The following is a 27579-nucleotide window of genomic DNA, read 5'->3' as shown; positions in this document are numbered from 1 at the left end:
TACTCGGTGGTGGAGGTGGGGGTGGGATGAGGGGCGAGCACAGGGGAGAGGTGAGGAAGAGGAGTCGCCGTCTTTACTCCGTGCTGGACGTTGGCGTCTCGTTGAAGTCTCCAGCTCGGCTGTCGGCGTCGTCGTCCGACATGTCGACCGAGGCGCCGTCCAGATTGAGGTTGCGTCGACCAGAACGGTTGGAGGAGAAACTGCCGACTGGACCGCCACGCCTCGTAAAAAAAAAAAAAAAGAAAAGGGATGAAAGAAAATCAACCTCTTCTGCTTTATTAAGGCTTGAATCAATATTTGGCTAAATTCACGGATGTTCTTCTTCGTCTACCGCCAAGTGAGAAAATCAATGCTGCTTCGATTGGCTGTGTGCCAGGAGGAGATTAGCATAAAAACTGGGAGCGCGGAGAGAAAGTTAGCATTCCTAAGGTAAACAAAAACAAAAACAGCCACTCAGCTCCTCTCGAGGTCATTCATTGGAGTTTTCTTTTATTTCTGTGCGGGTAAAAACTCTAAACATTGGTACCATCTAGTTTTTACATCCAGCCAAGCCGTTCAGGAATCATCCTCATTTCTCCGTCACGCTATGAAGCGCTGCTCATTATTTACCGGAGGCGGTTCTTTAGAGAGTTGACCTCCCGGGTCAGACCCTCGCTGGCCTCCGTGGCATCGTCCAGCTCCCGCTGCAGCTTCCTGCGGGAGGCGTTGGCCCTGGTGGCCTCCTCCTCCGCCTCCTCCAGCTGACGCTTCAGCTGCTTCATGCGGGAGTTGGCCTTCTCCATCTGACGGGAGCGCAGGACACACGGCGAGGAGGTCGGAGGTCGTGGGTGGTGGAATGAAAAAACACAAACCGGAAAACCCATCTGTGTCGGTACCTGCTCCTTGTACTGGTCCGCGTGCCGACGTTCGTCCTCCACCTGCAGCATCACCTCCTTCAGTTTCTTCTCCGTACGTCGGATAATTTTGTTGGCCGCTGTTTTTTCCCTGGAATAATAAATCCGGACGGGGAATAACAGGAGCGCGATCACATCTGTTCGACTTTGTGTAATAAGAGCCGTCCTCTTACGTCCGGCCATCTGTCTTGACCGGTTGGGTTGAGAGAGAGACAGAGGTAGACGTCTTACTTTGCTTCCTGCTCGAGCTGCTCCTCCATCTGCAGGGTCTTGGCCTCCAGAGCAGTTATGGACGCCTTAAACTTCGACCTCACAGATCCCTCCAGTTCTGCTAGCTTGGCTTTCAAATCCTACATTCATAGTATGCGACTGTTAGGATCAAGGCCTTTAAATTAAATATGAATCTTATGCATGCGCTCCGTATCATCAGCGCCAAAAATAGACCTTGTTCTGCCGCTCCATCTGCTGCCGAGCATTCTCGCTTTTCTGCGCAGCGTTGCGTTCTCCAGCCAGCTCTGCGTTCAGGCCGTCCACCTGATGACAGAGATGGCGGCGTGGGAGGGGTGGAAGAAAGATGGGTGATGTCTATCATCCCACGTGTACCGCGTTTACCTGCAGGTTGGTCTTCCTGAAGCGGTCGTTGAGCAGCTCCATGTTGCCCTGCTCCTCCTCCAGCTCCTCCTCCAGCTGAGAGATACGAGCCTCGAGCCTCCTCTTTTCTTCCAGCAGCGATGACCTGAAGTTTATTTTTTAATTCAAATCTCTCATTCCAGCTCCAGTCTGGTTATTTAAATGGACACTTTCTCACTCAGGTGCAGAATACAGAGCAGCAATTTCTCTAAAATATGTTGGATATTGCCAATAAAATAATCAAAAGCATCGTCATGGCAACACTGACTTTCCAGAAGTGCTGTTGGAGATCTCGTCGGCCAGCTCGTCCCTCTCCTGCTCAGCATGTCGTCGGGCCCTCTCTGACGCAGCATGGTCCTAAACACACAACACACACATGAGAACGAGTATAATTACCATACATAACTAGGAACATAGATGATACCTAATTAGCTCCGCCAAGGAGGTTATACTTTTGATGACGTTTGTCTGTCTGTCTTTCTTAGCAGGATTACCGAAAAACTACTGGATGGATCTTGATTAAAAAAAAAGAAAAAAAAAAGAAGAGTCTTCGTCTAAAAAAGAACCTCTTGTGAAATATGCATTCAATTCACTCACCAAAGATTACAGTAATAAAGAGGTCCGATATGAATCATCATGTAAAATGTCTTCTGGATCTGATCCAGAATGACGTTGGGAAAAAAATAAAATTTCAACATTGAAAACTCCATTTACGGATTCAAAAATCTATTAAAAAATACACATCAACTCCGAATCACTTTGACTTTTCATGGTTGGTGTGTAAAGATACAAAGAATAATTTAGAACCTTTTGGTGATGATCCAGAGATCACCATGAGGATGGTGTGAATCTAATTATGAGGGGATCGAGCTGCTTGGGGGAGGTCTACGCTCTCTGAGTGTATTCTGACCTCCTGGAGCTGCAGGATTTCAGCCTCAAGGCTCTTGAGTTTCTTCTCATTCTCCTTGGACTGGCTGAAGATCTCGTCCCTGGAGGCTCTGGCCTCCTCCAGCTCCCTCTGATAGTCCTTCATCTGTGCCTGAGGAACAGAAACAATGTGGAGCAATTCAAACAACGAAGCAACCACCCAGGTTTCAGACTGTGTGTGTATGTGTGTAAAACACAACATGATGGTTGTTATTGTAGATCGATTAAAAGTGACTTGAGGTGCTAAAGGAATTTAAAGCTCTTAGTGCACCACATGCAGAAAAATAAGAAAATATTAACAACTTTTTCAGTTTCTCAGTTTAATTGCATAAAAAAGATTGTATGCACATTATTTCAAAAAATAAATTAAACTCTAAATTTAATATATTGGATCGTTATCCCTGCATCACGTTATACATACACATTCACAGGATATCATTTCCACACCGTCTGATAACAAAAAATAACGCTCCCTTGTTCTTGCTCTAGAGATACAGGAGGTGTGTTCACGTACTTGTAGCTTTCGGAGCTGTTTAACGACCTCTTCTCTGCCCTTATTGGCAGCTTCGATCTGTCCTTCCAGCTCGTTCAGGTCCATCTCCAGCTTCTTCTTCGTGGCGACGGACAGAGTTCTCTGCTTCCTCTCATCCTCCAACTCGGCCTCCATCTCTCGCACCTGGAGGAGTGAACAACACACAAAAAAAAAGGTACCGTATATTCCATCAACAGCGTGAAGGACGTATTTAACTTGAATACAAACATAAAACATATGGCGCCGACCGATCATCCGTGCACCCTACTTGTTTGACAAGCGTCCTCTTCTTCTCCTCTCCCTGCTCATCCTTGGCCTGCAGGTCTCGGTCAAACTGGGCCTTCATGGCCTGCATGTTGACCTCCAGACGCAGTTTGGCGTCCTCTGTAGCCTGGAGTTCGTCCTCCAGCTCCTCCAGCTGCGTTCTCATCTCCTCCACCTGTTGCTCCAGTGTTCGCTTGGACTTCTCTAGTTCGTGGACCTGAACACAACATTGGGAGAATGAGAACGTTTCATTTCACATAGAAATGAGATCAAAACTCCTTCAATCAGCACATTTGTTTACAAGTGGAAAAAAAAAAAAAGATTGCAGTCTCAAGATGTCAAAGGTCGCTCACATTCTTTCCCACATCATCCTTGGAGCTCATCAGATCCTCCATTTCAGCGCGGAGCTGCTTGTTAAACCTCTCCAGTTCCTCCTTTGCCTCCAACGCCTCCTCCAGAGCTCTGGTCATGGACAGAGCCTTGGTCTCCTTCTCTCTGGCCTCCGCCTCTGCCCGGTCCCGCTCCTCAGCGTAGCGGGCCGAGACGGTTTTCTCCTCAGCCAGCAGCTAATACAGAAAAACAATCAGGGATCCTCGATAGGCTGAAACATCTCTGTACTCACGCCTGGGACATTTCCATAGTCCAGTCTACCTGATCAAACTTCTTCTGCTTCTTCTCGAGGTTCGAGACGATCTGTCGCTGTTGGTCCAGGTCCACCATCAGGTCGTCCAGCTCCTGCTGCAGGCGGTTCTTAGTTTTCTCCATCTTGTCCATGGACATGGTCTTCTCCTCCAGACGCTGGCAGGTCAGCTCGACATCCTTCTGGAGCTTCCTCTTCACCTCCTCCAAGCCCTCCATTGCTCCCACATCCTCCTCCAGCTTCTTCCTTGTCTCAAACAGCTACACGAAGACAATAAATCATGAATTATCAACAATTATCTTAATGCTGTAATGCAATGCAACTCTGACTATCAGTGACAAGATGTTTGCTGGTAAACAGCTGGACACGGCTGCCGTCGGAACATCGTTGTGTACTATTAGTACCTGAAAGGAGTGCCTGTCCTCATGGGTCGTGTGTAACTGAGGTTTGTACCTGAGCATTCACTGCCTGCAGCTGCTTCTCCAGGTTGCGTCGTGCCTCCTCCTCCTCCTCCTGCTGCTCCAGCAAGTTATTTTTCTCCCCCTCCAGTTGGCGGATTTGGCCACTCAGGTTTAGTTTCTGACGCGTCTCCTCCTGCCTCATCTCCTACACCCCAGACCACAACCAGGCATGACCATCAAACAGGGGGATTACCTCCGTTTCCATTTAGGGACATTAATCATTTTCATCTTTTCTCTAATTATGCTTAAAGAACTGGAGGAAGAGAGTTTCCTCTCCGGTCGTTGTACAAGTCTGCACTATACATTTTATATATGGAAACTGTTGAAATGGTGTACTACTTAATATAAATTAAAAAAAAGCATCAACTAGAGAATATCCGCTTCGCACCAATTAGGAACGATGCAAACAGTATATGAAGAAAAGAAAAGATAAATGTAGTTTATAGTCGGCATCTCCTAAAACCCAGTATTTATTTCTACAGATGTCCTGAGGCTGTTCATTGACTCAGTCGTGACGTTCTTGCCTCTAAATCTTGCAGCTTGCTGTTCAGCTTGTCGACTTCCTTGGCCAGTTTGACGCCCTTCTTCTCAGACTCCTCCAACAAAGAGGACACATTGTCCAACTCCGTCTAACAAAAAGACAATAAACTGCGTTAGAAGAAAATAAGCAAACAAATCACACCGGGAATACCCCTCACCTGGAGCTTGTGTGAGCGGTCAGCCAGCTCGCCCTTGGCTTTCTCCACCTCGGTGGATCTGCACGTTAACTCCTGCAGCTGCGCCTCTAGTTTCTTCCTCTTGTATTCTGACTCGCTCTTCGTCTGCTGCAGACTCTTCACCTCGCAGGCTATCTCTCTGTTGTCGCTCTCCAGACTCTGCTTATTCTTCTCTAGGTTGGCTTTGAACTGCACGACGCAAATAATAATAGACATACTTTAATGCTTTTTGTGATTTTATTGCACTTGTAGTTTTGAAAGGGATCTTGTTTAATGTTCAGAATTCTGGCTGTAGTGATTATACTGCAAATGCAATAGTAATACTCACATAGCCTTATTTTGTAAACTTAAGCTGTTGCTGGGATCCTTAAAATAATCTTTTCTATGTCTGCATATCATACAACTGATACAAATACACGCCAGGTGTGACCCACTCACCCGCTTGGCCTGCTCCAGCTGTTCAGAGAGTTCCTCCAGAGCCACGGTGTGCCTCTGTCTCATTTCCTGGATTTGAGCCTCGTGGTTTTTGGTCTCCTCATCTATGGCCTTTTTTAGCTCAGCCACCTCTTGCTCTCGTTTGGACCTGGAGTGGAGACACGAGAGGAGAAGGCTAAGAGGAGAGGACTTCTAAGAAAGTTCAGTGAATATTGACTTTGAAACCAGAGCGTTTCTGTAAACGGCGATGTGTCAGCTGCAAACCGTCACCTGAGCTCCTGCTGGGCAGCCGTTGTGTCCAGTGTGTCCTCAAGCTCAGTCTTGAGAGCCTCAAGCTCCTCACTCAGGTCCCGCTTGAGTTTCTCAGCTTTCGCTCGACTCAACTTCTCCAACTCCAAATCCTCCTGAAGCTCAGAGAGGTGGGCTTGCAGCTCCCGGACCTGCTTCAAGGCGTTGTTCTTCTGGACGGTGTCCTCGTCACACCTTAGGAGAGACACAGAAATACAAAGGTCTCAGACGTGACCGTCCACCTTGTAGATGAGACTATTTAAAATCTTGAATATAGCTGAAGCTTGTTTTTAATTTGTTTGGTCTTCAAAATAACAGGATAATCCCAGTAATGTAATACATAAATAAAACAAACAGTGATGGTTATTGAATTTAATCGGTGATGTCATTTTCCAACCTGGGACGAGGCCACAGGTGCCCACAGGGTGGCAGTGTGGTGCACTGCTGGGCGATCAAGCTGTCCACATTATGCATGTGTGCGATCTGTCAGAGGATTACCATGGTAACAACACTGCGGCTTTGTTTGCTGCTCAAGGTGAAGTCACGGTGGTTGTAACACCACTAACATCCACCGGGTGTAAAAACAAACAAACACACACCTGCGTGAACACTACACAATAGATTCCGTTATATATATAGTTTTGATTCAAGTACTCGCAGCTCCCATATGAAACAAAATATTTACCCACTTCCCAAACAAAGTGAATAACCTTGTTCTCAGACTAGCTGCTGAAATCAAAATGAGACGCATCAAGTGTAATGAGAGCCTGATTATCTGGAGCTGTGACTAAAGTGATGATTTCTACCTGTGAAATTAAACCGACGTTCGCCCTCGAGCCGTGTCGTCTGGACCGTTGGCTCGCTTTGAAGAGGAAACTGCCGTGAAGCCACATTAAATAACCTGAACTGACCTTCAGAACAAGAACCTCCACAGCTGCTAACCTCATCTGAGCGACAACTGGATGGGAAAACAGTTGAATATGACGTGTGTGTGTGTGGAAAATCAGGATAAATATAGTTGTGAACGTAGAAAGTGAAATATTTAATAACGACCATTTCACCCCAGTTTGGTCGTAACATAAAAATCCTCTAAAGATTAAAACAGGGATTCATCAACAGCTTCTCATCAATGTGAAAAGGCAGCCCGATTCGGCCCTACAAATTGCTTCACGCAGAAACTGCTGCAAAGCCCGAGGGCGTCAATCAACACCAGCGTGTCTGTAATCAGATACGGCTGCTTCTACCGATGAAAGAAAAGGGCTCAGCCGATGTCACCGAAGGAAAACTCTGCAGCTGTGAGCCGAGAGGAAAGAAGATGCCGCAGCATTTAAGAATGCGCCGCTTTAAAAGAAACAAAGAGGAGAATACAGAACAAATGGAACAAGAAAGCGCTTAATAATAAAGAATCAGTTTTAGAGGATCATACGACCAAAATGTGGCATGGCTTAACTTCTGGAGGGATGCTCGTGATTTCAATCTCAGAATAACTTTCTTTTTGCCAACCACTAAGTGAGATTATTATATCAGATTCTTCAGGTCATTTTGCAGCGGCAACTTTTGGACATTTTTGCTATCATAATAATAAATAAATAAAAAATCCAGCTAGTGTAAAATTACTGTTGCAGCTCTTACATTTAGTTCAAGAAAATTAAGTATTTGAATCATTTGCTCTACCCGACTTATGTCACAACACAGAGCCCACAATTCTGTCACATAGGTCCACTAGATGCAATACTTGATTCTTTAATTTATTTCTCTTTAAATTAAATCTCCCCTTCCTTTTTTTTCCAGCATATGTATTATTACAAAATTATTTACAAAATGGGGAGAAGGCTTAGAAATTGACAGGGGTGTACCCCGCCTCTCGGCCATAGCAAGCAAGGGATAGGCTCCAGCAACTCCCGTGACCCCAAGGCGGAAAAAGAGGGATAGAAAATGAATGAACGAATAACCTAAACAGGTAAAAGCCGCATGTTTGGATTTCATTTTCAGTGTGAATGTGCCTGATGCAGTCCTCCTAGTGTTGCCAGTCATTTTACTTGACTAGATTCTTAGGCGCCATCACTGACCGGACCATAGCAGACTGCAGCTCCTCCTCTTTTTTGGTCAGCTGGATCTTCAGCTCCTCTATCTGAGCTTGAAATTCAACAACCTGGTCCTGCAGGTCAGTTGTCTCGGCATCCAGTTTGCGTTTGGCCTTTTCCAGCTCCTGCCGTGTTTTCTCCTCCTTCTTTAAACGTCCTGAAGAGACAATCAATCATATCCATCCTAAAAGTCAAACACGGCCAATAATGACAACGCATGAACCTTTTGGCTGGTGAAAATGACTTAAGGTGGGTCATGCAAATTAAAGATACAGAATGTTACAGGCCACGCATCTAATTGTCAGAAGCCTGAAAGAATTGATTACTATTAGATTAGCTCGTTAGCATTCACTTTAACGATATTGCATAATGTGATCAGAGTAATAAATGCCACAAGAGTGACTTGCTGAGAGCCCTTACCCTCCAGGTCAGTCATCATCATCTCCTGCTTATTCTTGATCTTGCTCAGGTTCTTTGCTTTTTCCTCCTCTTCTGTCAGATGGGAGTTCATCTCACCAATCCTGTCCTCCAGCAGCTTTTTCTCCTGTTGAATACAATCAGTATGGATAAGACAGACATTGCGATACCTCATCTATCCACAGTATACTTTAATTGATACTGATGCCGAGGACTTGCACTGCTTTCTGGTTCCTGCTGAAGAACTCTGTCCACACGTTAAGGCTCTCACCTTGATGAACTTGGAGTTTTGGTCCTCCAGCATTAGAATATCCTCCTCCATTTTCTTGATCTTTGCCTCAGCTGTCACTTTTTCCAGCTGAAGCTTCTGCCTTGCAGCCTCCTCCTCATCAAGCTGCTCCTCCAGGTCCTGCAGAGAGGAAAATACATCCAATGTAGATTCACGGCCAATTTAATGTAAAGAAGATGAGATTAAAGCTCATGTATTAAACTATTCAGTGTCCCTGAACTGATGTATGTCGAGGTTAAGTGCAAGTTTGTGCAGATATAAACCTGGATGTGTGACTGAATCTTCTTCTTCTCATTCTGCAAGCTCTGATTCCTCTCCTCCTCTTCCTCCACCCTAGATTCCAGGTCGTGAATGATCTCCTCCAACTCCTGCTTCCTCGACAGGAGACGGACTCTCATCTCTTCGGTCTCAGCGAACAATTCTGTCTCAGCATGGAGCTGCTCTGCCAGAATGTTCTTCTCCTCTAAGAGCTAAAGGTTTAGGGTTAGATTACAATATGAATAAAGGTGTCTATCCCATCTTGTACAATTCGCAAATATTAAAATTCTAGAATAAATATTTACCTGTTGGTGTTTCCTCTTCACCTCCACCAGCTCATTTTCCACATTGAGCTGCCTCTCCTTCACCTTTATCAGCTCCTCGTCTTTGGCTTGCATCTCCTCCTCTTGCCTGGTGACCTGTAGCAGAGGCTTAACCTGAGAGAGAAGGAAGAAATATATTGTTTCTGTAGTGTTCTCAACACTTACTTGAAGTACAAAAAAACCCAATTTCATCACTGAACTAGATCTGGACACAGATAAGGAAAATAAAACTTACGGATGCACAGAGCCATTAAAAAAGATGATACAGCTTTAATTAAAATAAAGCAGATTGTTGGTGGAGGCAGCTGTAAGGGTTCTCACCTTGGTGAAAAGCCTCCACCACTGCCAGTGTCGCAGCTTCAAGTACGCAGCACAGTTTCTCTGGAGCACCTTCAGGGCACTCAGCTGCTGCTGCTTCTTCATAAATGCTCTAAAAGAAAAAAAGAGACAAAAGACAAATGATCCTTCCCTGCAGGTCTTTCCCTGCTGTGCCTGCAAAGTGCTTTGAGATAACTTCCTGTTATGATCTGGAACTAAATAAATAAAAATGAATTTAATTTAATATGTTCATATTTGAACAACAGTCTAAATGAAAATACACAGATTTGACACCCACTTCCGAGCCAAATATCCACGACACACAGACTGGAAGTAGATGATGATGTCAGTGATCTTCAGGTCTCTCTCTTCCTCAAGGTGAGCCAAAACACCTGTTCTGAAGAAGATCTTACTCTGACCGATACGAAACAAGTTGGAGTCCAGGTCCAGAGCTCGTATCTAGAAATAAAAAAATAAAAAACAATTATTAGTCATTTTTAATTCGACATAGGACTATTTGTTAATCTTAAAATTTCTTCAGAAGCTCAGGAATTTAAAGATGAAAATGGAAAACTGATATATCATTCCAAGATTAGTTCCTGAGATTAAGTCCACTGTAGGTGGACAAGGTCAGTCCTTGTCGCTACTTGGTTGAATTGGACGTATAATCTCATATCTCAGCAGTTCTTTTTTATTTTTAGGGTATAAAACTGATAGATGTGAATATAAAAGCACAACCATTCTTTCACAGGCTTGTTTCCCATCCATGAAGCCCTTGGGAATGGCGTTTGGCGTCAGGATCTCATATCTGTCAACAGAAAAGCACGTATATAAATAAACTGAAATTGAGGCCAACTTTTCTGTTGTGTAAAATTTTGCATTAGAGCATAATTTAGAGTTACAGGCACACAAAATGACTTTGTTCTTTCTACAGTACCTCTGTCTGAACTCCTGGAAGACGATGCGGTTGGGGAAGCCCTGTCTGCAGATGCGAATGCCCTCTAGAACGCCATTACACCTCAGCTGGTCCAAAACCAGATGAGGCTCTAGTTTACCTGCCTAAATGGAAATACAACTATACCATTAAGAATGGAACAAGTATTTTAATAATTTATTTCATTTGTATACTAATTTGATTGTGTGTGGAACAAAGCAAAGGTCAAAGACCAGATTTCCCTGGAAAAAAAGGAAACATCTAATTCTGCAATGAACAATGAAAGACAGGCACATCATGAATTTATAAAATAGAAATAATGATGACATTAGACACAACATGCTACAGAGATAATCAATTACAATACAATAAAAACAATTATACTGAATATTTTCCAGCGCTTGACACAAACGCTGGAAAAGAGCAAATAGTACATCTACCCTTTTTTCATGGTTGGGAATGATGCAGCGGACAAAGTTGGGGTTAGTGTTCCTCAGTGTGGCCATGAGCTTGGTGAGTGACTCCTTGTAGAGCTGCCCCACGGTACGAAACATGCCCTTCTTCGTTTTGTAGGTGGCACCAAAGGCCGTCTCATTCATCCCTGCCACTTGGTCGAGGCCCACGATACGGTCGACTGGTGGACAAATGAAGAGAAGTGATTAGAGTAGAACATCTCGGCGAGCGCCGAAGCTCTATGGGAATAAGAGCAGCAGCAACTTGGCTGCAAATGAGCGCAGGTGAAATGACAAACTGCCGCCAAACAACAGCAGTCCAGCAAAGTAGCGTTCAAAGTGTAGCGCCACCGCTAGTGTGGATAGAGATGGAGCATAAGGGTCTTTACACACACGGATCTATATGTTGTGGCACCTGGAGGAGAGAGGCACGATGTTTAACATGCCGTACTTAATGGCCATCAACACAAGTAAACTGAAGTCCCAGTCCTTGCTGGTAACAGAGAATGTGTTTTTACCATAACTTTTTTGGGTTGTGCGCTACTGCACGATATCTGTGGGAAAATAACATGTAGATCAATCAATAGAAAATAATTGTTAGCCGTTGAGATTTGTCGTGTTTGCGGAATTGAGCCAAGTGATAATATGTGAAAAACACATTCACTAATTAATCTTTTTGAATTCTGACCTTGGCCGTTTCATATTTCTTTTTTTTTTGGTATTATATTCATACAATGGTTGGAAAATAAATTCCTTAATGGTCGTCCCTAAAAATGCTTATTCAACAGATAGATAGAATTAATGTCAGTTACAAATAAGTTATTAATGATACCCTTGTTAGAATTGCAATTCTTGACAATTGCCTGGAAAGAAGTTCAATCATCAAAAATAAACATGCATACATCCCCCCTGATAAATCCCAGGCCAGCGCAGTGCAACACCCGGTTCAAAGTCATTTCAGGCGAGGGAGTGCGCACAATTAACGTGACTGAACTCCGTCAGTCCTTCCAATAAACATGTGGTCTGGAGACTCAAAAACCGGAAGCAAAATGAACACTTGGAAATCAGAGTACCGGTAAGTAAATCCTGCCCTACACGCAGAAGCCACTCCTCCCACACTTTCTTTGTGGAAGGGGAATATCTAAACACTATTTCTGCTTCAGGTAAGCACTTCACTATTCGACTTGAACTTGCTCAGGCACTACTTCCTATGGCTGATACAAATGCGTCATGCAACCTGGAAGCAAATGGAAGACATTGTAATTATCAGAGACACAGCACCGGCTGAAGCATGAAACATACAGCCAGATCTGGGCGAAAATAGGCCAGCACACGTTAAAGAAGTCAGCCTGCTTGGGAAACATACGAAATGTTCCAAGAACCCCGAGGTGCTGGTTTTTTTAAATCCAAAATTTTTCATTTTCAGCCATTATTATTTTGGCCCAGGTCTGCAATGACACGACTCAAGTCATTCACCTGCCGGGTCATCCAGACTAGGGTCATTATCATAGAATGAAGCCCTTTGAATGCTTTGAATTTCTACAACACAAAGAAAGAGACAGGGAGGGAAGGGTAATATTAATGAACAGGCCTGTGTTAACGATGGCAGCTATTAGTAGGCTCGAGTGAAGCAGACATCGGCGTGTTAACCGATTAACAATAAAGACTCTCAAAGGCTGCGTGACTTAAATCTAGTCTTTCTAAAATCGAAAGCATTTTTAAGAGGCGCCATCTTACCATCTTTCCACAGTTCATGTACAAATTTGTCCGTTGACTGATGCAGAAGTGTGGCCACATTGTCATTCAGGGGGTCCATGTTCTTCATTAGCCACTCATCTGCCTTGTAGTCCACCTGCAACAATCAAGCAGGCCAACTCAATGATATGGACATTTTCCAGCTCCTTTTGAGGGATCCCAGACCAGATGTGATAACAGGTCTCCTAGTGCCATGGAAAAGATAAGAGGAATCTGTATTACCCTGACCTCAGAGTCATTTTTTAATCTGCGTTGCTACCCCCCCCCCCCCGGTTCCTGTGCCTTTTTTCCAAATTCGTGAGGAAATTATTAGTTAAAAAACTATGGATTCAGGCTGGAATTAAGAAACTGGTCTAAAACACAGCAAATGTGCCATCAGGGTGTCGCACTGTGCTATTCACCATAAATCAGTCAGTGGCAAACAGGAGCCAGTGGCTAGCGGATCAGCTAGCATCACAAGACGCTGCTATTCTTGTATTTAATTTTGTATTAAAGCTGCCTTACATGAACAATAACACTTCACTACTCAGAGTTGGTGCAAACATTGCTGTCTGACTTTTCAAAGAGATAAAACAAGCATACCCTGCCAGCATAGTGGATAATGCAGAAGTCGGCTTTATCTTTAAGCTGGCGGGGCTTCTGGAACTTGGTGTGTGTGCCCTGTTCCTGGATCAGCTTGTCTACAAAGGTCCTGTCCGTAGCCTTGGGGAACCAGCACTCTTCATCCAGGAGAGCCAACACGCCCGGAGGGTTTGCCTGAGGTCAGAATGAAACATTTGAGAGCGCACAAAGAGTGGCAATTATTTAACCGATTATATTTATAGCATAGCTAGATAATTCAAGAATAACTGGAAGAATTAAACTCAAGGAAATGTTCCCCGAGAGTGATTCTTGTAATTGACACTGACCGGCCTCTCAATGAGGTCAATGCAAGGTTGAAGGTCGAGGCCAAAGTCAATGAAGCTCCACTCGATGCCCTCCCTCTGGTACTCCTCCTGCTCCAGGACGAACATGGTGTGGTTGAAGAGCTGCTGCAGCTTCTCGTTGGTGTAGTTGATGCACAGCTGCTCAAATGAGTTCAACTGTTGTAGGGGAGGAACTCAATAAGAACAACGCTCTCAGAGAAAATATGCACAGACGATGAGGCGTTAAAAACCTCAAATGTAGCTATTGAACAACAAAAGTTATGACATGCAAAACAATAACGTTAACGTTGAAGCTATTTAAGGACAAAACAAATGAGAAAAATGTAAATACTTAAATCCAAACCTGGAAAATCTCAAAACCCGCAATATCCAGGATGCCGATGAAGGAAGCGCCTTGCCGTTTGGTTCTGTCGAGAGCTTTGTTAATGCGATGGACCAGCCAGCGGAACAGACGCTCATACGTTGCTTTAGCCAGGGCTTCGACTGCAAAGTCCGTCTGGCAGGAAAGACAGGACAAGATTGGAAGTACTGCCTTTTCAAATGACAACAAAAACCGCCACATCTCTAAGGAGATGTTTCTACACCGCAACGTCCCAGAATGCAAGCAACAGAAATCAACGGGAGTGTTCTGAACTGAGCGGCGAAGAGAGAACGATGAGAGGCAAACTCTGTCTGCGCATCTTTGATGTTTGGTGATCAAACATGGTCAAAGTTAAGCAACAATGTTTCCCAGATGCAAATCGTATTACAGTCTCAGTCTTGTAGATAATTATTTTAACTCTGGGGTAAAAAAAAATCCTTGTATTATTTCCTTGGTACGTGATCAGCATGGATACAAATTAAAGTACCTTATATACTGATGTATTTTATTACAATTATAATCCCCTGTGGAAATGTTCCATCTATGTGGCATAAATGCAGCAATATGATTCTATCACCAAATAAAATAATTTATTTGCATTGAAAAAGAGCACATCAGTTGCGTTATTGTACAATAAATCGTGATCATGAAGTGCTACCGATGCTCTCAGCCTGCGACAAAAAAGATTTCCTAGTGTTAAGAATAAAGTTCAGTAACCCGACCTGCTCTTTAGTCTGTGCTTTCTGGACGTAGTCTCGTCCCACTTTGATCCTTGGGGTCAGGATGGCTCTGGTAAACTCCATTACATTAATACCCAGCAGGTGACACAGCTTCTGAGCAGCTGAGATGAAAAGAAACACACAACATGCTTTTAAAATTAAAAAGGTCTCCTCAAGACAAGACATTCAAAAGTAAGGAAACATTGCTTTATTTCTATTTTCTTTATTCCATAAAGACAAGGAGCTCGTGGAAAACATGCAAAGTCTCATATAAAAAACAATGTTGACCTGTAAGCAACAACCTGTGTGTGTGCGTGTGTGTGCGTGTGTGTGCGTGCGTGTGTGTGTGTGTGACACCTACCGGTATTATCAGGCATCGAGGCTTGGTCAGTGTTCCGCTCCTTCTTAAAGACAATGTTACCAAACTGGAGCACTGAGGACACCACCTTCAACATGGCTACGGACGGAAGAATCCAGACCAAGCGTGACCAGAAAACATGGAAGAAATCATTTGGAGTAGATCTTATCAATGCTCGATCAAATCTAACATTAAAATGAACATTAACTGTTTATTTTCTTCAAATGGAAAGAATTAAGAAATACACTACGTGTTCTATTATCTCTTAGAACATGCGCTACATGTTTCAAAGCATTAGTTTAAGTAAAAAATATTTTCTTCTGTCTTCCTCTAAAATGCTAAAATAACAGCGAGGACTTTGATGTTAAGATGTGTGTTTGGACAAACGGAATGTTTGGAGGCCGACATATTAAATTTACTCTTGACCCTCATGCATGGATATCAAGATTCCCTTTTCGTTGTTGTTCCTTATTTGCTAAGTCAAGAGATCAATCAAAACATCCATGCTACAGTTGAAAGCCACCTTGGTATGTTTATGGGAAGCATTCATACCCAGAATCTCTTCTTGGGTGAAGCTCATGATGTGCATGGCCTCCATGGTCTCCTGGAAGTTGTCTTTGTCCTGCTGGCCTGGGATTGCAACATGACCATTGGACAGGAAACGATAGCTGTTAAAACCTTCCAACAGCAGGTCCGCTGTGGAAAGAAAAATGCAGAAACATTTAGCAAGTTCTTTCCCCCCCCATTCAAAAGGAAAGGACACAGATGAGCTCTGTTAATCTTTATAAGAGAATATTTCTGAATTGTTGGTGATGCTTGACATGGATGTGAACAGAGAAGTTTTATATTGGATACCGTGAAGTTATCCGTCTGCACAATAAAACCGTCAAAAGAGACGACTATGAGACAAAGACGCAGCTCGATCCTATAAGCTACTTACATCCGAGATGCTCCCCAGCTCCAGTCAACAGCTGGTAAAAAACATGGAAGGTGCGTTCATCTTTGGCTTGACGAATAGCTCTGGATTTCTCCAGCAAGTCTGACACAGAATGGTCAAAGAACGATGACGAATCAAAGTTTAAAACACTAGTTCATTCATACATCTTGTGAAAAAAAAAAGTCAGTTCTATTAAAATAATAACAAACAAATAAAAAAAAGCTAAAACAAGCCAAATACTAGTAAACCACAAATTAAGATACAAGTTTCAATATTTGCTCCAACGATGTATCCGGTGACATCAAAGTTGATCCGGATGAATTTCCCCTGCAGAGTTGAACAGAAGAAAACTTCTCAGTAAGCGCCCAAGACAGATGAAGAGAAATCCATCTGCAACACGTCCCTTTTGAAAAACACTCATGAGGCCTTGCGATGATTTCATGATTTCAGACTCATGTGTGTCAGCATGAATCCGCCGTAAACATGAACACTGACACAGAACACATACAGGTCCTATTTTATAAAGAATAAAACTACATTCACAAGATTTATAGTCAACTTTTAAAATAAAATAAAATTGACTTTCTGTTCAAGACATAACAGTATTTCCATACTGGGCTCACATAAACACATTTAATGAAAGTACTTTCTGGATAAATGTACTGAGATACACACCAGGTCTTCAAATTCTAAAAGATGACAAATGATGAGGGCTATTTCTTCTGCTCACAAGGGTTCCCCCTTACATTTGACTTCTTAATTCATTTCAGTAATTCTTTACTTGTGCCTCTTGTTCTACAACACTGTTAAGAAATCTGCCCAGTGGAAGCAACTCCACTCTGGAATGGAAGTCCTAAATTAAGACCAGGCAAGGGTTAGGGGTTAGAATGCAGCCTTGCTTCAAGAATTTTACATACTTACAAAACGTGACGAATTGTCATTTTTCACTGTCTTTGCATTCCCAAAAGACTCAAGGATGGGGTTGGCCTGCAAAAGCTGGCGTTCCAATTCACCCTGGGTAAAAAAAAATACAAACTAAATCAGAAGATTGTTGCTGTGTTAATTCATGACCACATGACAAGTAAAGCACAGATTTTCACTGACAATTAGAAAACTCATGACATATAAACATGCAGACAAAGACCTCCCCTTCATGGCCATCCCTGTCTCGGTGAACTGAATGAGGAGACTCGTGGTCCCACTATCTATCCTCAGAGGTAGCTCACGCACACAAACATTAAATGCAGACGCACTAATAGTCTTATCCACCCCTGTTCTAACAACATGATTATACAAATACTTCTAAAAATATAAAAATTAACAATAGAAACAATGGATGAATTAATCACTGACATCCAATCCTCCCAACGCAGGTGTGGGTCAGGTTTGTAAATTCTAACTGGACAGCTGTTATTTGTATTTAGTTTATAGCTCAAGCAAAACATGAGAACTAATAATTTATATAAAAAGGGAACTTAGCCTAACGATGATCATGTTGATCTGTTGTTATAATTACTGGAAGCACTTTGTATTTTAAGTGTGTGTATGTGTGTACAGTGCTGGACAGCATTTACAATGTTATTGAGATAGAGAGAACTTCATTATTTCCTGGATTTACTATGCAGTTGTTAAAATGTATAATAAGCTAAAGGACTGATTCTCAAGAAAAGTACGTAATAAATAATAAAGTACTGTAGCTGTTTGGTTTCTTAGCCACCTCCTTTATATTTTACTCTTAATAGTAACGAATAATAAGATATTTGTAAAAACCACAGTACTAAAATCCCTCCTGGGCAGTGAAATTTAGGTCTTTTCCTCAAGTGCATACAATTTGAGCTAATCCTATAAAGATGGTGATCACAAAACCATCCACATACTACTAAGACTCATTTGCAGAAGTCTTGTATCTTAAAGTTGAAAGAAGCAGACACATTCTCTTACTGGATGAGGAGCAATGATGGAAAAAGTGTGTGTGTGTGTGTGTGTGTGTGTGGGTTGGGGGGGTTGGGTTTTCCGTCAGCCTGGACACCAGGAAGAGGCTGAAAAAATAAACAAGAGACTTATGCAGATGTTTGCACAGCTGGCCCACGGTTTCCATTCAAACCACATTGTGTGCTTTGTCATGACCAGAGAATCCGATACAACCGAGAGAAGAAAACGACTTCTGCTAGGCTGCTTTTGCAACACTTTTCTTGTGGCTGACCGGACTACTTTCCCATTACGTCCAGAATAGCTTAAGGTTTAAGGAGGTATTTCCCCCCCCCACACAATAGGGAATTCTGTGGGATGACAAATCAGCACTCTGAGGCGTGATCTTTGGTTGAGGAGCATTATGGGCTCATTTTAATTGAGTTGTTAAGCGGCTGGACCGACACAAGGGTGAGCTGGGTCATGTTACCGCTGCAAAGAACAGGTGGAGTCCGCACAGAGCAGACGATCCAAACCCTTAGTGTGTAAGTAAACGCAAGCCTGTGGTGCATCATGGTACTTAAAATCGCTCAGCGGCAACCTCTCCATCTGTGTGGCCTGCCGTGAGCGCATGAGAACAAATGGCAGATTACTAATACCAGCAGGGGGGCAAATTTAGCAGAAGGTGACCCATATTGCAAAGGGGGTGGGGTCAGACATCCGACAGACAACAGAACTGTCTTCTCCACTGGACACAGCCTATTGTTGTGTAGTTGTGAAAACTGGATTCAGATTCCTCGATACTACTGATCGGGACATTATCAGCCAATACAAATACACATTTTGATGCTGAAAATCTTTATCTATTTTTTTTTTAGACTGAATTAAGTGAAATCAAAGAGGATCAGTCAAAATTGTTCCACCAAATCGTATAAGGCCAGTAGTCATGGATGTGTATTCTCTTGTCAACATCTGATCCAGACGTCACAAGTCACGACAAATACTAGTACTCGTACTAGTACTCGTTCTACAAGCAAGAACAACAGAGAACATTAATTTGGAAGTGATTCACAGTATTTACATCTTCTCCAACAGAGGCTTCAAAATGTACTTGAAGGTTGAAAGAGATCAACGCACATGAAGTGGATAAGATGAGCGTAAAGGTGATGAGGTTGAACCCCAGTGAGTCGCATTCATCCTATTTGTCATGAATATTTGCTTAAGATTCTGTCGCATATCTATTATGTCCATGCATTAAACAAAAACTTCAACAGCATCCAGTAAAGGGGAGTTTTATTGTGACGCAGAAAGGGAAGATTTGCTTCAGCCACAGTTTACTACACGCATGAGCCTCAAAGCAAATGTGATGCAAGTGAAGAAAGTCAATTGTAATCAGTTAGAGGACAGGAAGAATAGATCATGCAATGCAAACGTTAAAGCACAACTACAGCAGGCAGATTAATGTGGTTGAAAGCGTCCACCACCCGACTTCAGGCAACAGCTCAGAGGTAATTGTTATTTCTGAGGTTAAAGACCAGGTGGCAGAGTGGGCAAAGCGCCCCATGTACGGAGGTGAGAGGTGAAAAACTACATTCTACTCACATAAACCAAGGCTCCACTCTGTAGGATATGAGGAGAGTCAATTATTATGGAAAATATATTGAATTAATGTCATGGATACAATTGCCTATTTTTTTTTTTTTTTACAGTATCTTAAATATACATGATTCAGTCACAGGTTAGGGACTTATTCTCATGCAGACCAGGACAGATCTAATCCATAAACTGGATCAAGCTTTCTGAAAGCTTCCATTTGCTGGCCTGCATGGACATCATAAGCATAAAGTATCCTGAATATAAGTCTTACAAAGATAACAAATAGAATACTTATAGCTGAATCATTCTCGAAGGAAGGAAAGACTTAGTCATCGATACCATTTAATAAGGCAAGTTGAAATTTACAAGAATTACAAATTGAGTTACTTAAAGCTCCGGACAACAACTTTTACTTTTTGAAATTACTGCCTTCAGTGCAGCTGATAAAAGGCATACTAATGAAAGGATTGATTCAAGCTCCAAATCTCAAAACAGACTAGAAGATAATTTTTCATGCAATGTATAGTTGACAAAGAAGTTACTTGGAACTTCATCCAGGAAACACGTTTGCTGCAGTATTGGAGCTGGAGTCTGAGCCAAAGTGCAAAACAAAAATGATGCACGTGAAATGTGGAAGCTCTGTTAGATGAAAAAGAGCTGACAGACTGACCGATATAGCATTCACCAAGGCTGAGCCTCGCTGTCAATAAACTCAATATGCCTCGATATTAGACACGGACGTTTTCCACACAAGATAATCAGCCAAGTGAAACATTCTTGGCGAAGATCAAGCTTTTTCCACACCAGGTGGAGACGACATGCTCATCCCACATCCGCCTAAAATCACACATGCCTCACGTCTTCAGGGTTTGATTGGCCAGCTTTCAATTTACGGAGCAGAATGTGAGCTGCAGCTGCGCTCCCTCTCCTTTCAGATGCAACAATTACATCCGGATAGAACTACGATAATCTGCAGTCGGATGCACTTTCTAGAAAAATATTTCAAAGCAGGCTACAACTAAAGCTAAACTCTGAGGGTGCGTTTTAAATCCACACACACAGGGACTTTCCCACAGACTACCTTTATCTGGAGCAAACACCACAGCATCCAACGGCTTGACGCGCTTGTCGCTGCTCAACACAGACTGAATCTCAAGTTACAAAAGGTTAAAAACTTTCCAAAAAAAAAACCAGACACTTCCAGACAATTTTTCACAAGCATAAATGGTGGAACTTGTATTGAGAGAAATTAGATGCTAAATATATTGTTTTTAGTGTACTTTTACTGAATACAATCGATTACACAACTTTTATTTCTGGTGTCCATTTCACAAATCCAAATTAGACAAAGTTTATCCAGTTTGTTTTCGTCAAGAGATGCGAGTGTAGCATGCACACACGTACGACGACGAAGACAGCGGTCAGACTTGCCTGTAGTTTCAATGGCTTTGGTGATTCTGGCTGTTTATTAAAGACAGACAAATGTAAACAAAACCAGAGTCAACGTTTTAATCCACTTAAAATTACGATTGCATATTTAGATTTCAACACATTTCTACTGGGACAATCACTTCAAGGATTGCTAAACAAAAGTAGCGATGACAACGGGCGACACGTACTGAAATGTTGTGGTCTTTCCTTCCTTTGTGGGAGGAGGCAACGTGTGCCAGGTACTGAATGACCTTTTTGGTGTTTTCCGTCTTGCCTGCTCCCGATTCACCTCTGTGGGACAAAAGAAGACACGATAATATAAACAACAACACATATTTCACTTCACTTTTATTCATGTGTAATAATATTATATTCACAAACATGTACAGACAACAATGGATGTTGGCATATTGAACATATATAACAAAGAATAATGTAAAAATACTTTAAATAAATGCTTTTGCAGCATGAAAAACAAAATTCATGTAGAAGTGAACTGAGCTTTAAACTCACGTGCAAAGAATGGACTGGTCTTCTCGATCTGTGGGAGACAAGGAGGAGAAAAGGAGCGGAGGATGGAGGAAAATAAGAGTCAATCGCAAAAACGTTTGGCAGCACCATAAACAAAGACATTTATTTGGTATTTAAATGTCCATTCCAAGATAAAATATGTTAGAACATTCCACGATATAAATTATGCAGATGGGGTCTCCAGATGTTCTAAAAAAAACAAACATGATATGTTTTATCTGGACTTCTGATATATTAGTGCCCAAAGTTCAAGAAATAAAAATCATTCTGTGGAAGAACTTTTGTAAATGATAAATCTCAGACTGCCAGATTGTGTTGATGGGTTAGGAGGGGGGGCTGAGGACACAGCTGGGATGGCTCACCAGGGACAACCTGGGTTTCCTGGCTTTGACCATGAACTTCTTGTGGTTTCATACTTGAACAAGGGCAAGTTGCTCCACATGCATGCGTGCCCCCCCCCCCCCCACACACACACACACGTGCTGAAGCTACTCGGGTCCCTCAGGATTTCTCTCGCCACGACGCCAGCTGCTACTCTCTGCATGGCGGCATACTCTCAGACACAATCAGCAGTCTCTCTTTATGGTCGCATCCCATTCTGAGTCAGACACGAACAGGAGGCTGGCGTCGCCGTTAGCAGACTGGCTGCAGACAAAGTGGCAGGATATGATTCAGTCATTGTGAGCGGGTTCACTTTCATTCACTAATTTTGCGAGTGCTGCGACAGACTGTAAAGCTCGTCCAGATGGAAATCACTCAAGTTGAGGCCGTTAGTTTAGTTTTAGAAAAATCGCTTGATGGGTCATAAGAACTGTTTTTCTTCATTTGTTAATGTTTCCATCTTCAGCTGTGGATAAAAGTACTCTTCAGTACTCGGATGAGCTGCTGCTAAATATTAAGAGGCCGTCTCTCTGTTCACAACCGCAGCACTCATTGCAGGCCGCTGGGCCTCAGCATCAGTCTGCCGCATGACAGCTGCAGGGCAAACATTCACTTCAGAACGCAGATTTAGCTGCTATTAAATTATCACAAATTCTGTGATGACAACAGGAACGCATCAACATGAAGTCGACGCAATCAATACTCCGATGCGGTATAATTATCAGGAGGAAATGGAGTTTATTTCTATCCCGTCAGTGAAGAGAGGGAAATTAAAATGTTACCGAAGATCTTTTCTTAGGTTTACAGTATATAATAAGCCATTAGCCAAGTCACCTTATGTACTTTTCAGAACTGTACACTGTTCATTATTTTACAAGAAAAAACCGATTGAAAATGAAATACTCTTCTATAATTTATCCTTCATACAAAAAAATGCTGAATCAGCATGATTTGTCGGCGCCATAGGATGATGTAATTGGCAAGAATGGAAACTTGAACAACAGAAGTGTTAGGCATGGTTCGAAGCATTCGTGGTAGAGAGGCTAACACTGGCTGAGCATCGAGGGCAATTAGGCCAAGTATTTGGACCACTAATCAATGACAGATGTGCAGAGAGATCCGGGGGTCTGCCCGACCCGTCAGTGTTAAGTTCCACCTCAGCCCCGACTGGCTCGGCGGCGATGATGAAGTCATCGACACGTCCCTGTGAAGCTCAGACACCCTTCAGCCGTGAATGTGAGCCGTCAATCCGCTCAAAGGCCAAAAGCATTCTTTCCCATTCAGATGGCAACTGTCACAGCAAAGTCTAAATTCATAAGAAATGTGTGCTTTGATTCTGCTTCCTGGTTTCAAGACAGTAACAGTTTGACAGTGAATCAAGAAAAGAGTCCTGATGCAGCAAATTAGAGAGCGAACCCATGACCTTGTGAAAGCAGCAGGGACCTTCCGGCCCAAATTGCTTGTCTGTTGAGCTGGATCTACATTATATTAAGCAGGTTATTGAAATGTTCAGGGCAGCAGCTTAGTAGCAGCTGGTCTCCGCTAATCTCCAACCTACAAACCTCCTTTTCAACCACAACACGGTCAGTTCTGATAAGACCACATATGAAACTGGGTTGCAGCAGCAGTGCATCAATAATTACAGGTCAAGCATGCAGACGTACAGTAAAGCACAAGATTTCACTCTGCAACCATGACAATCAATGCATTGCTAAATGACAGGTGTCCCATCCTTTCCTCTGGGTCTATGGCTACAAGAGCAGCGTACAGAGAGGAGGTGGTGTAGATGTGAACCGATAACACTATTCAATAACCAATATCGTTAATCTTTAATGAAAAATGTATTAATATTCATAATTGGGACGACATAAGAGAGGCGGTTGGCATCCTGACAGTCAGACGGCCACTTGCCGACACAACGGAAACTTCCTCCTGTCAAACAACACAAGTGAAAAGGACTCAAATGACTGCCGGGACTGTCCGGTTTGTCGCCTCCCCCCCACTGGTCGGCCCTCAATAATCACACAAGGAGCCTATTGTTGAACACAATGGGGTCAACATCTCCGCTCTCACCGGTCGGATCCCAGTCAGTCACTGATTACCGGGCCTGGAAGCTTGCCCATCCACCCAGGGAACCAGATTTTATGTTCCTAAGTGAAATGAACGGTCACATTAACTCTGATACTGAAGAGCACATCTGTGGACGGGGACCGTCTTTAAGCCACTGGTCCACGGCCATTAGAACTGAGGCGCTGGTTCTTGGACACGTGAAGCAGAGTCGAAATGCAATACTGTCATAAAACATTTGAAATTAATAAACGAAAGGTTAAAAATGATCAAACTATCAAAAGCTACTGACAGTAAATGAGAGACGGCTACTTGATGTTTAAAAAAAGAATGATGTTGACACAAAACATTAAATAACATGTAATAGATTCAGAAAAGCGTCTGAATACGAGACGATTACGATCATGTGTACTTGGGGGAAAAAAAAATCTTTACATGGAAAACCATCAAAATCATTAAAATTATAATATTAACAATACAGAACCAAAACAACCCAACGACATGCAACAGCTGTGTCCGCTATCAATCTGCATGCACGGGAAAACAAGTCAGAATTGTTACCTTTATAACAAACACAGTAAATCGTTTGCGTACTTGTACACGGCAAAGAAAACGCACACGACAATGAAAGCGGAGAATCCAATGGATGAGAAGCAACCATTTAAACGGCAGTTACACTCACACTTACCTTGCAGCATGCATCTGTATGCGGATTCTGAGATGGCATAGATGTGGGGGGGCATTTCATGCCTCTTTTTGCCCCTGTACATCTCAATGATGTTGTCCGAGTAGATGGGTAGGTTTTTGTAGGGATTTATGACCACGCAGAAGAGACCGGAGTAGGTCTACAAAAAGAGAAGAAAACAGCGTCGACCATTTGTTCATCACACGTCAGCTATTTTATAGCTGGAACAGATCTGATCCGATATCAGTATCTGGTACTAATCCTGACATCATGCTAAATATCTCTGGAACATCACATGACTTGGGTTGTCTTTGGAATCACATACTTGTGTACCATTCAGTTAAAGTATGACATCAAAGTGATAACAGAGCATTTAAAGGGCATCGTTATTAGATTTTCTACGTGAGAAATGCCCGGACGTATATAGATTAGCAGGAACTTCTAAGTATATGGAGGAGCTTACTGCACATTCAAACCCCAGAATGCATTGCATCACACATTCATTCCATCTATCTATCCAATCATGATCATATATAAATAAAAATGACAGTAATGTCTCCAAAGCCTTTTTGTCCTGCCTCAGTGGAAAGGATATGATAGTTAAAACTTTGGATGTAGTTTTTCCACGTTTACAATGCAAACCTTTCTGAGCCATGCTCTTTTAACAAGATAATAACGAGCATGCACCTCCACCAAAAGGCAGCCAGAAATCTGTATCATGCCATTGCACCTAAAAGCAAAGATCCCATGATAGGTTGAGCCTCACAGCAGGTCTCATCGCTCATTAGAAACCCGCACCTACTGTACATTCAAACAATGGCAATGGCAACAGATGGCCATCAAACCCCCTCCCTGACTCCTCGGTGTGTGCAGACGCGCTGCAACCCTGCCACTTTTAGATCTCTCACTCTGGAACCACCAGCGGTAACAGCGTTTGTTACAGAGACAACATTCACAGCTTTGGAACTGGAGCTCCCCATGAAGAATTAACTTCACGCAGCGCAGAATGAACTATAGAAATGTCGAGACAACATCCTCTTATGTTGAGGCATAGGGCCAAACAGATGGATAAGTGCCACAGACACAGGATGGGCACCAGGCAGGGGGGGGGAGGGGATGACTCAGCTGGTCGTCCTTAATCAAGGACTAATTCTAAGAGATAAATAGTGATCAATATGGGCTTGAGAATACATTTCAGAACTTTTTTCGACGAATTAAAAATGTTCCAACATCTATGAACCAGTGCCTAACGCTATAATTGAGAAATTAAATCTGGTTTCTCTGCTTACGCATGACTCAGCGGCCTCCATTCGGACACTAACCGGGCTTCACCGCTACTTTGAAACAATGCATGCATTATTTGTTTCAAACTCCGAAGGATTGCACAACGCATTTTAATTAGTGCGTTTTTCTCTGATTATAATCTAAAAAATTCAAACAGCTTTGACACATGGGAGGGGCATAGATATCAGCTGGCCAAAGGTGTAGAAAGACAGACGCCACCACGTCAAAGCAAACAAAACAAAAACAAGACTGAATGTAAAATAAGCAATGAATACATTTGGTTCCTCCGAGAACGACTCGCGATGAATGAGTGCTTGAGTTACATCATAATCAAGGTTGTAATGAAGCCCCCCTAAAATAGGCCTAGTGACGCCACTGGGGGGGGGGGACACTTACATAGATGAGGCCGGAGTAGTAGCGGTCCTTGAGGTTGTGAAGCACAGAGGCTTCATTCAGGCAGGTGAGTTCAGCCATGTCCTCTACTTTACTGAATTTGGGCGGGTTCATCTTCTGGATGTCGTCTTTGATAACCGCTGCCTTCTTCCCATTCTCTGCCAGCTCCACCACCACCTCATCCCCACGTTCTTCACGAATACTGGCAGCCTCGAAGCCATGGCGTTCTGATGGGATCCACACTAGCCTCTTGGCGGTCCAGTCAGCCTGCGCCGCCGGGTTGTAGACGACAGCGCGGTCTACGAAGAGGTACCGCTCTGGGTCCTCCTGCCCGCTCCTCTGTGACATCTTTGCTGGAGACCTGGAGCAGAAAACCAGTGTTCAAAATATAAAAAGGGTTACGATAATAATTTATGAAAACGACAACAACTAATAAGATTACCGCTGCGAGTTACACATTCCGGTTATTTGAATATTTTTACCACAAGAATTCAAAAGTTTTACTATGTTCATGGCAGTTTGCACACGGGGTGATGTTAAATCAAATAAGTTACTGCAACTCGATCGAACTAAAACGATCCTACCTTTTATTTTCAGTGACCGATCTACAAGAGAATGGATGATCATTATTCAATAGTCAATAAAAGCATGCCATTATCTTGAATAATCAATTTACAACAGAAAGAACTTGATGCCTTCAACAGCCGACGCCAGAACAAGTCTGAATGTCAGTCGTTCCAGAAATCACCGTTCGGCTTCCTACTCATCAATCTATGGATTAGTTATGGATCGATACATTCCCCAGTTCTGGGCCAGACAGCTGCATCGAAAAGGCTAGCTTGCTAACGTTAGCTCAAAGTTGGCGTGCCGTGCTTCTTCACATCCCAGCCGCCTGAAACGACGCCTGTAAAGCGGACAGCTCTGATGCACAAACCTCACACGGCCGGCCTTTATAATGGCGCTTCTGATGTTTCTAACTATTTGGATCGTGAAGACAGAATCCTAAAAAAAACAAAAACAAAAAACCTCTTATTTTCATTGTACGGAGGAGTTGAGGGATGAGCCGAGCAGCCTCCGGCCAGAATCCCATCCCGGGTGAGGGAGGCTCAAAGACGTCTGGGTGGGGATCCAAGCAAGCGGACCCGTCGCTGTTTCGTCGTTTTACATCGTAGCTACAAGAGATTAAACTCGCCAAGACGCCATAGAAGTCTCTCCTAAGTTAATATTATACAAGCAGCACGCTGGCTCTGCGGCGGTGGCTAATACCTAGCAAAGCTGGATGGTCCTCCATCATCCAGGCACAATAATCCGCTAGCCGAAGGTTCGCTAGCCGCACACATCCCCGCCGCTTCCTTCTGAACTTACCGCGCACAGTTAGAGGTAGAA

General features: G+C 43.0%; 1 protein-coding gene across 1 annotated transcript; it reads right to left on the bottom strand.

Moving 5' to 3' along the window:
- Nucleotides 1-73: 73 nt before the first annotated feature.
- On the bottom strand, nucleotides 74-26541 carry LOC137907150 (myosin-10-like). Its single transcript, XM_068751463.1, has 44 exons — nucleotides 26197-26541; nucleotides 24520-24676; nucleotides 21366-21393; nucleotides 21041-21143; nucleotides 20838-20882; nucleotides 19428-19445; nucleotides 16839-16931; nucleotides 16181-16244; nucleotides 15921-16019; nucleotides 15533-15676; nucleotides 14984-15079; nucleotides 14626-14744; nucleotides 13886-14038; nucleotides 13525-13698; nucleotides 13199-13372; nucleotides 12599-12713; nucleotides 12338-12400; nucleotides 10850-11043; nucleotides 10413-10534; nucleotides 10214-10283; nucleotides 9774-9934; nucleotides 9479-9587; nucleotides 9140-9271; nucleotides 8840-9046; nucleotides 8559-8696; nucleotides 8291-8414; nucleotides 7856-8027; nucleotides 5769-5981; nucleotides 5502-5646; nucleotides 5046-5252; nucleotides 4872-4976; nucleotides 4340-4492; nucleotides 3898-4146; nucleotides 3600-3812; nucleotides 3251-3463; nucleotides 2965-3126; nucleotides 2434-2562; nucleotides 1792-1880; nucleotides 1506-1629; nucleotides 1338-1427; nucleotides 1125-1243; nucleotides 876-984; nucleotides 610-782; nucleotides 74-221 (listed from the first exon to the last, which is right to left on the bottom strand). The coding sequence occupies exons 1-44, from the start codon at nucleotides 26539-26541 to the stop codon at nucleotides 74-76; spliced, it is 6060 nt and encodes a 2019-aa protein (XP_068607564.1).
- Between the last annotated feature and the right edge of the window lie 1038 nt (nucleotides 26542-27579).

The sequence above is a fragment of the Brachionichthys hirsutus genome, chromosome 17 (genome assembly GCF_040956055.1).
Source record: "Brachionichthys hirsutus isolate HB-005 chromosome 17, CSIRO-AGI_Bhir_v1, whole genome shotgun sequence".
Lineage (NCBI taxonomy): Eukaryota > Metazoa > Chordata > Actinopteri > Lophiiformes > Brachionichthyidae > Brachionichthys > Brachionichthys hirsutus.
The sequence above is the reverse complement of the archived record's forward strand: the minus strand, read 5'-3'. Positions and strand labels throughout refer to the sequence as shown.

Bases quoted from the DNA above. Each gene is read 5' to 3' on its own strand.
- LOC137907150 (XM_068751463.1), bottom strand. From the start codon at position 26,541: ATGTCACAGAGGAGCGGGCAGGAGGACCCAGAGCGGTACCTCTTCGTA. The intron at 14,745-14,983 runs GTAGGTGTCACA...TTTTCATCTCAG, and splicing joins CTCGATGCCTGATAATACCG to CTGCTCAGAAGCTGTGTCAC. The intron at 11,044-12,337 runs GTGAATGACTTG...TTTGTCCACCAG, and splicing joins TAGTCTGGATGACCCGGCAG to TCGACCGTATCGTGGGCCTC.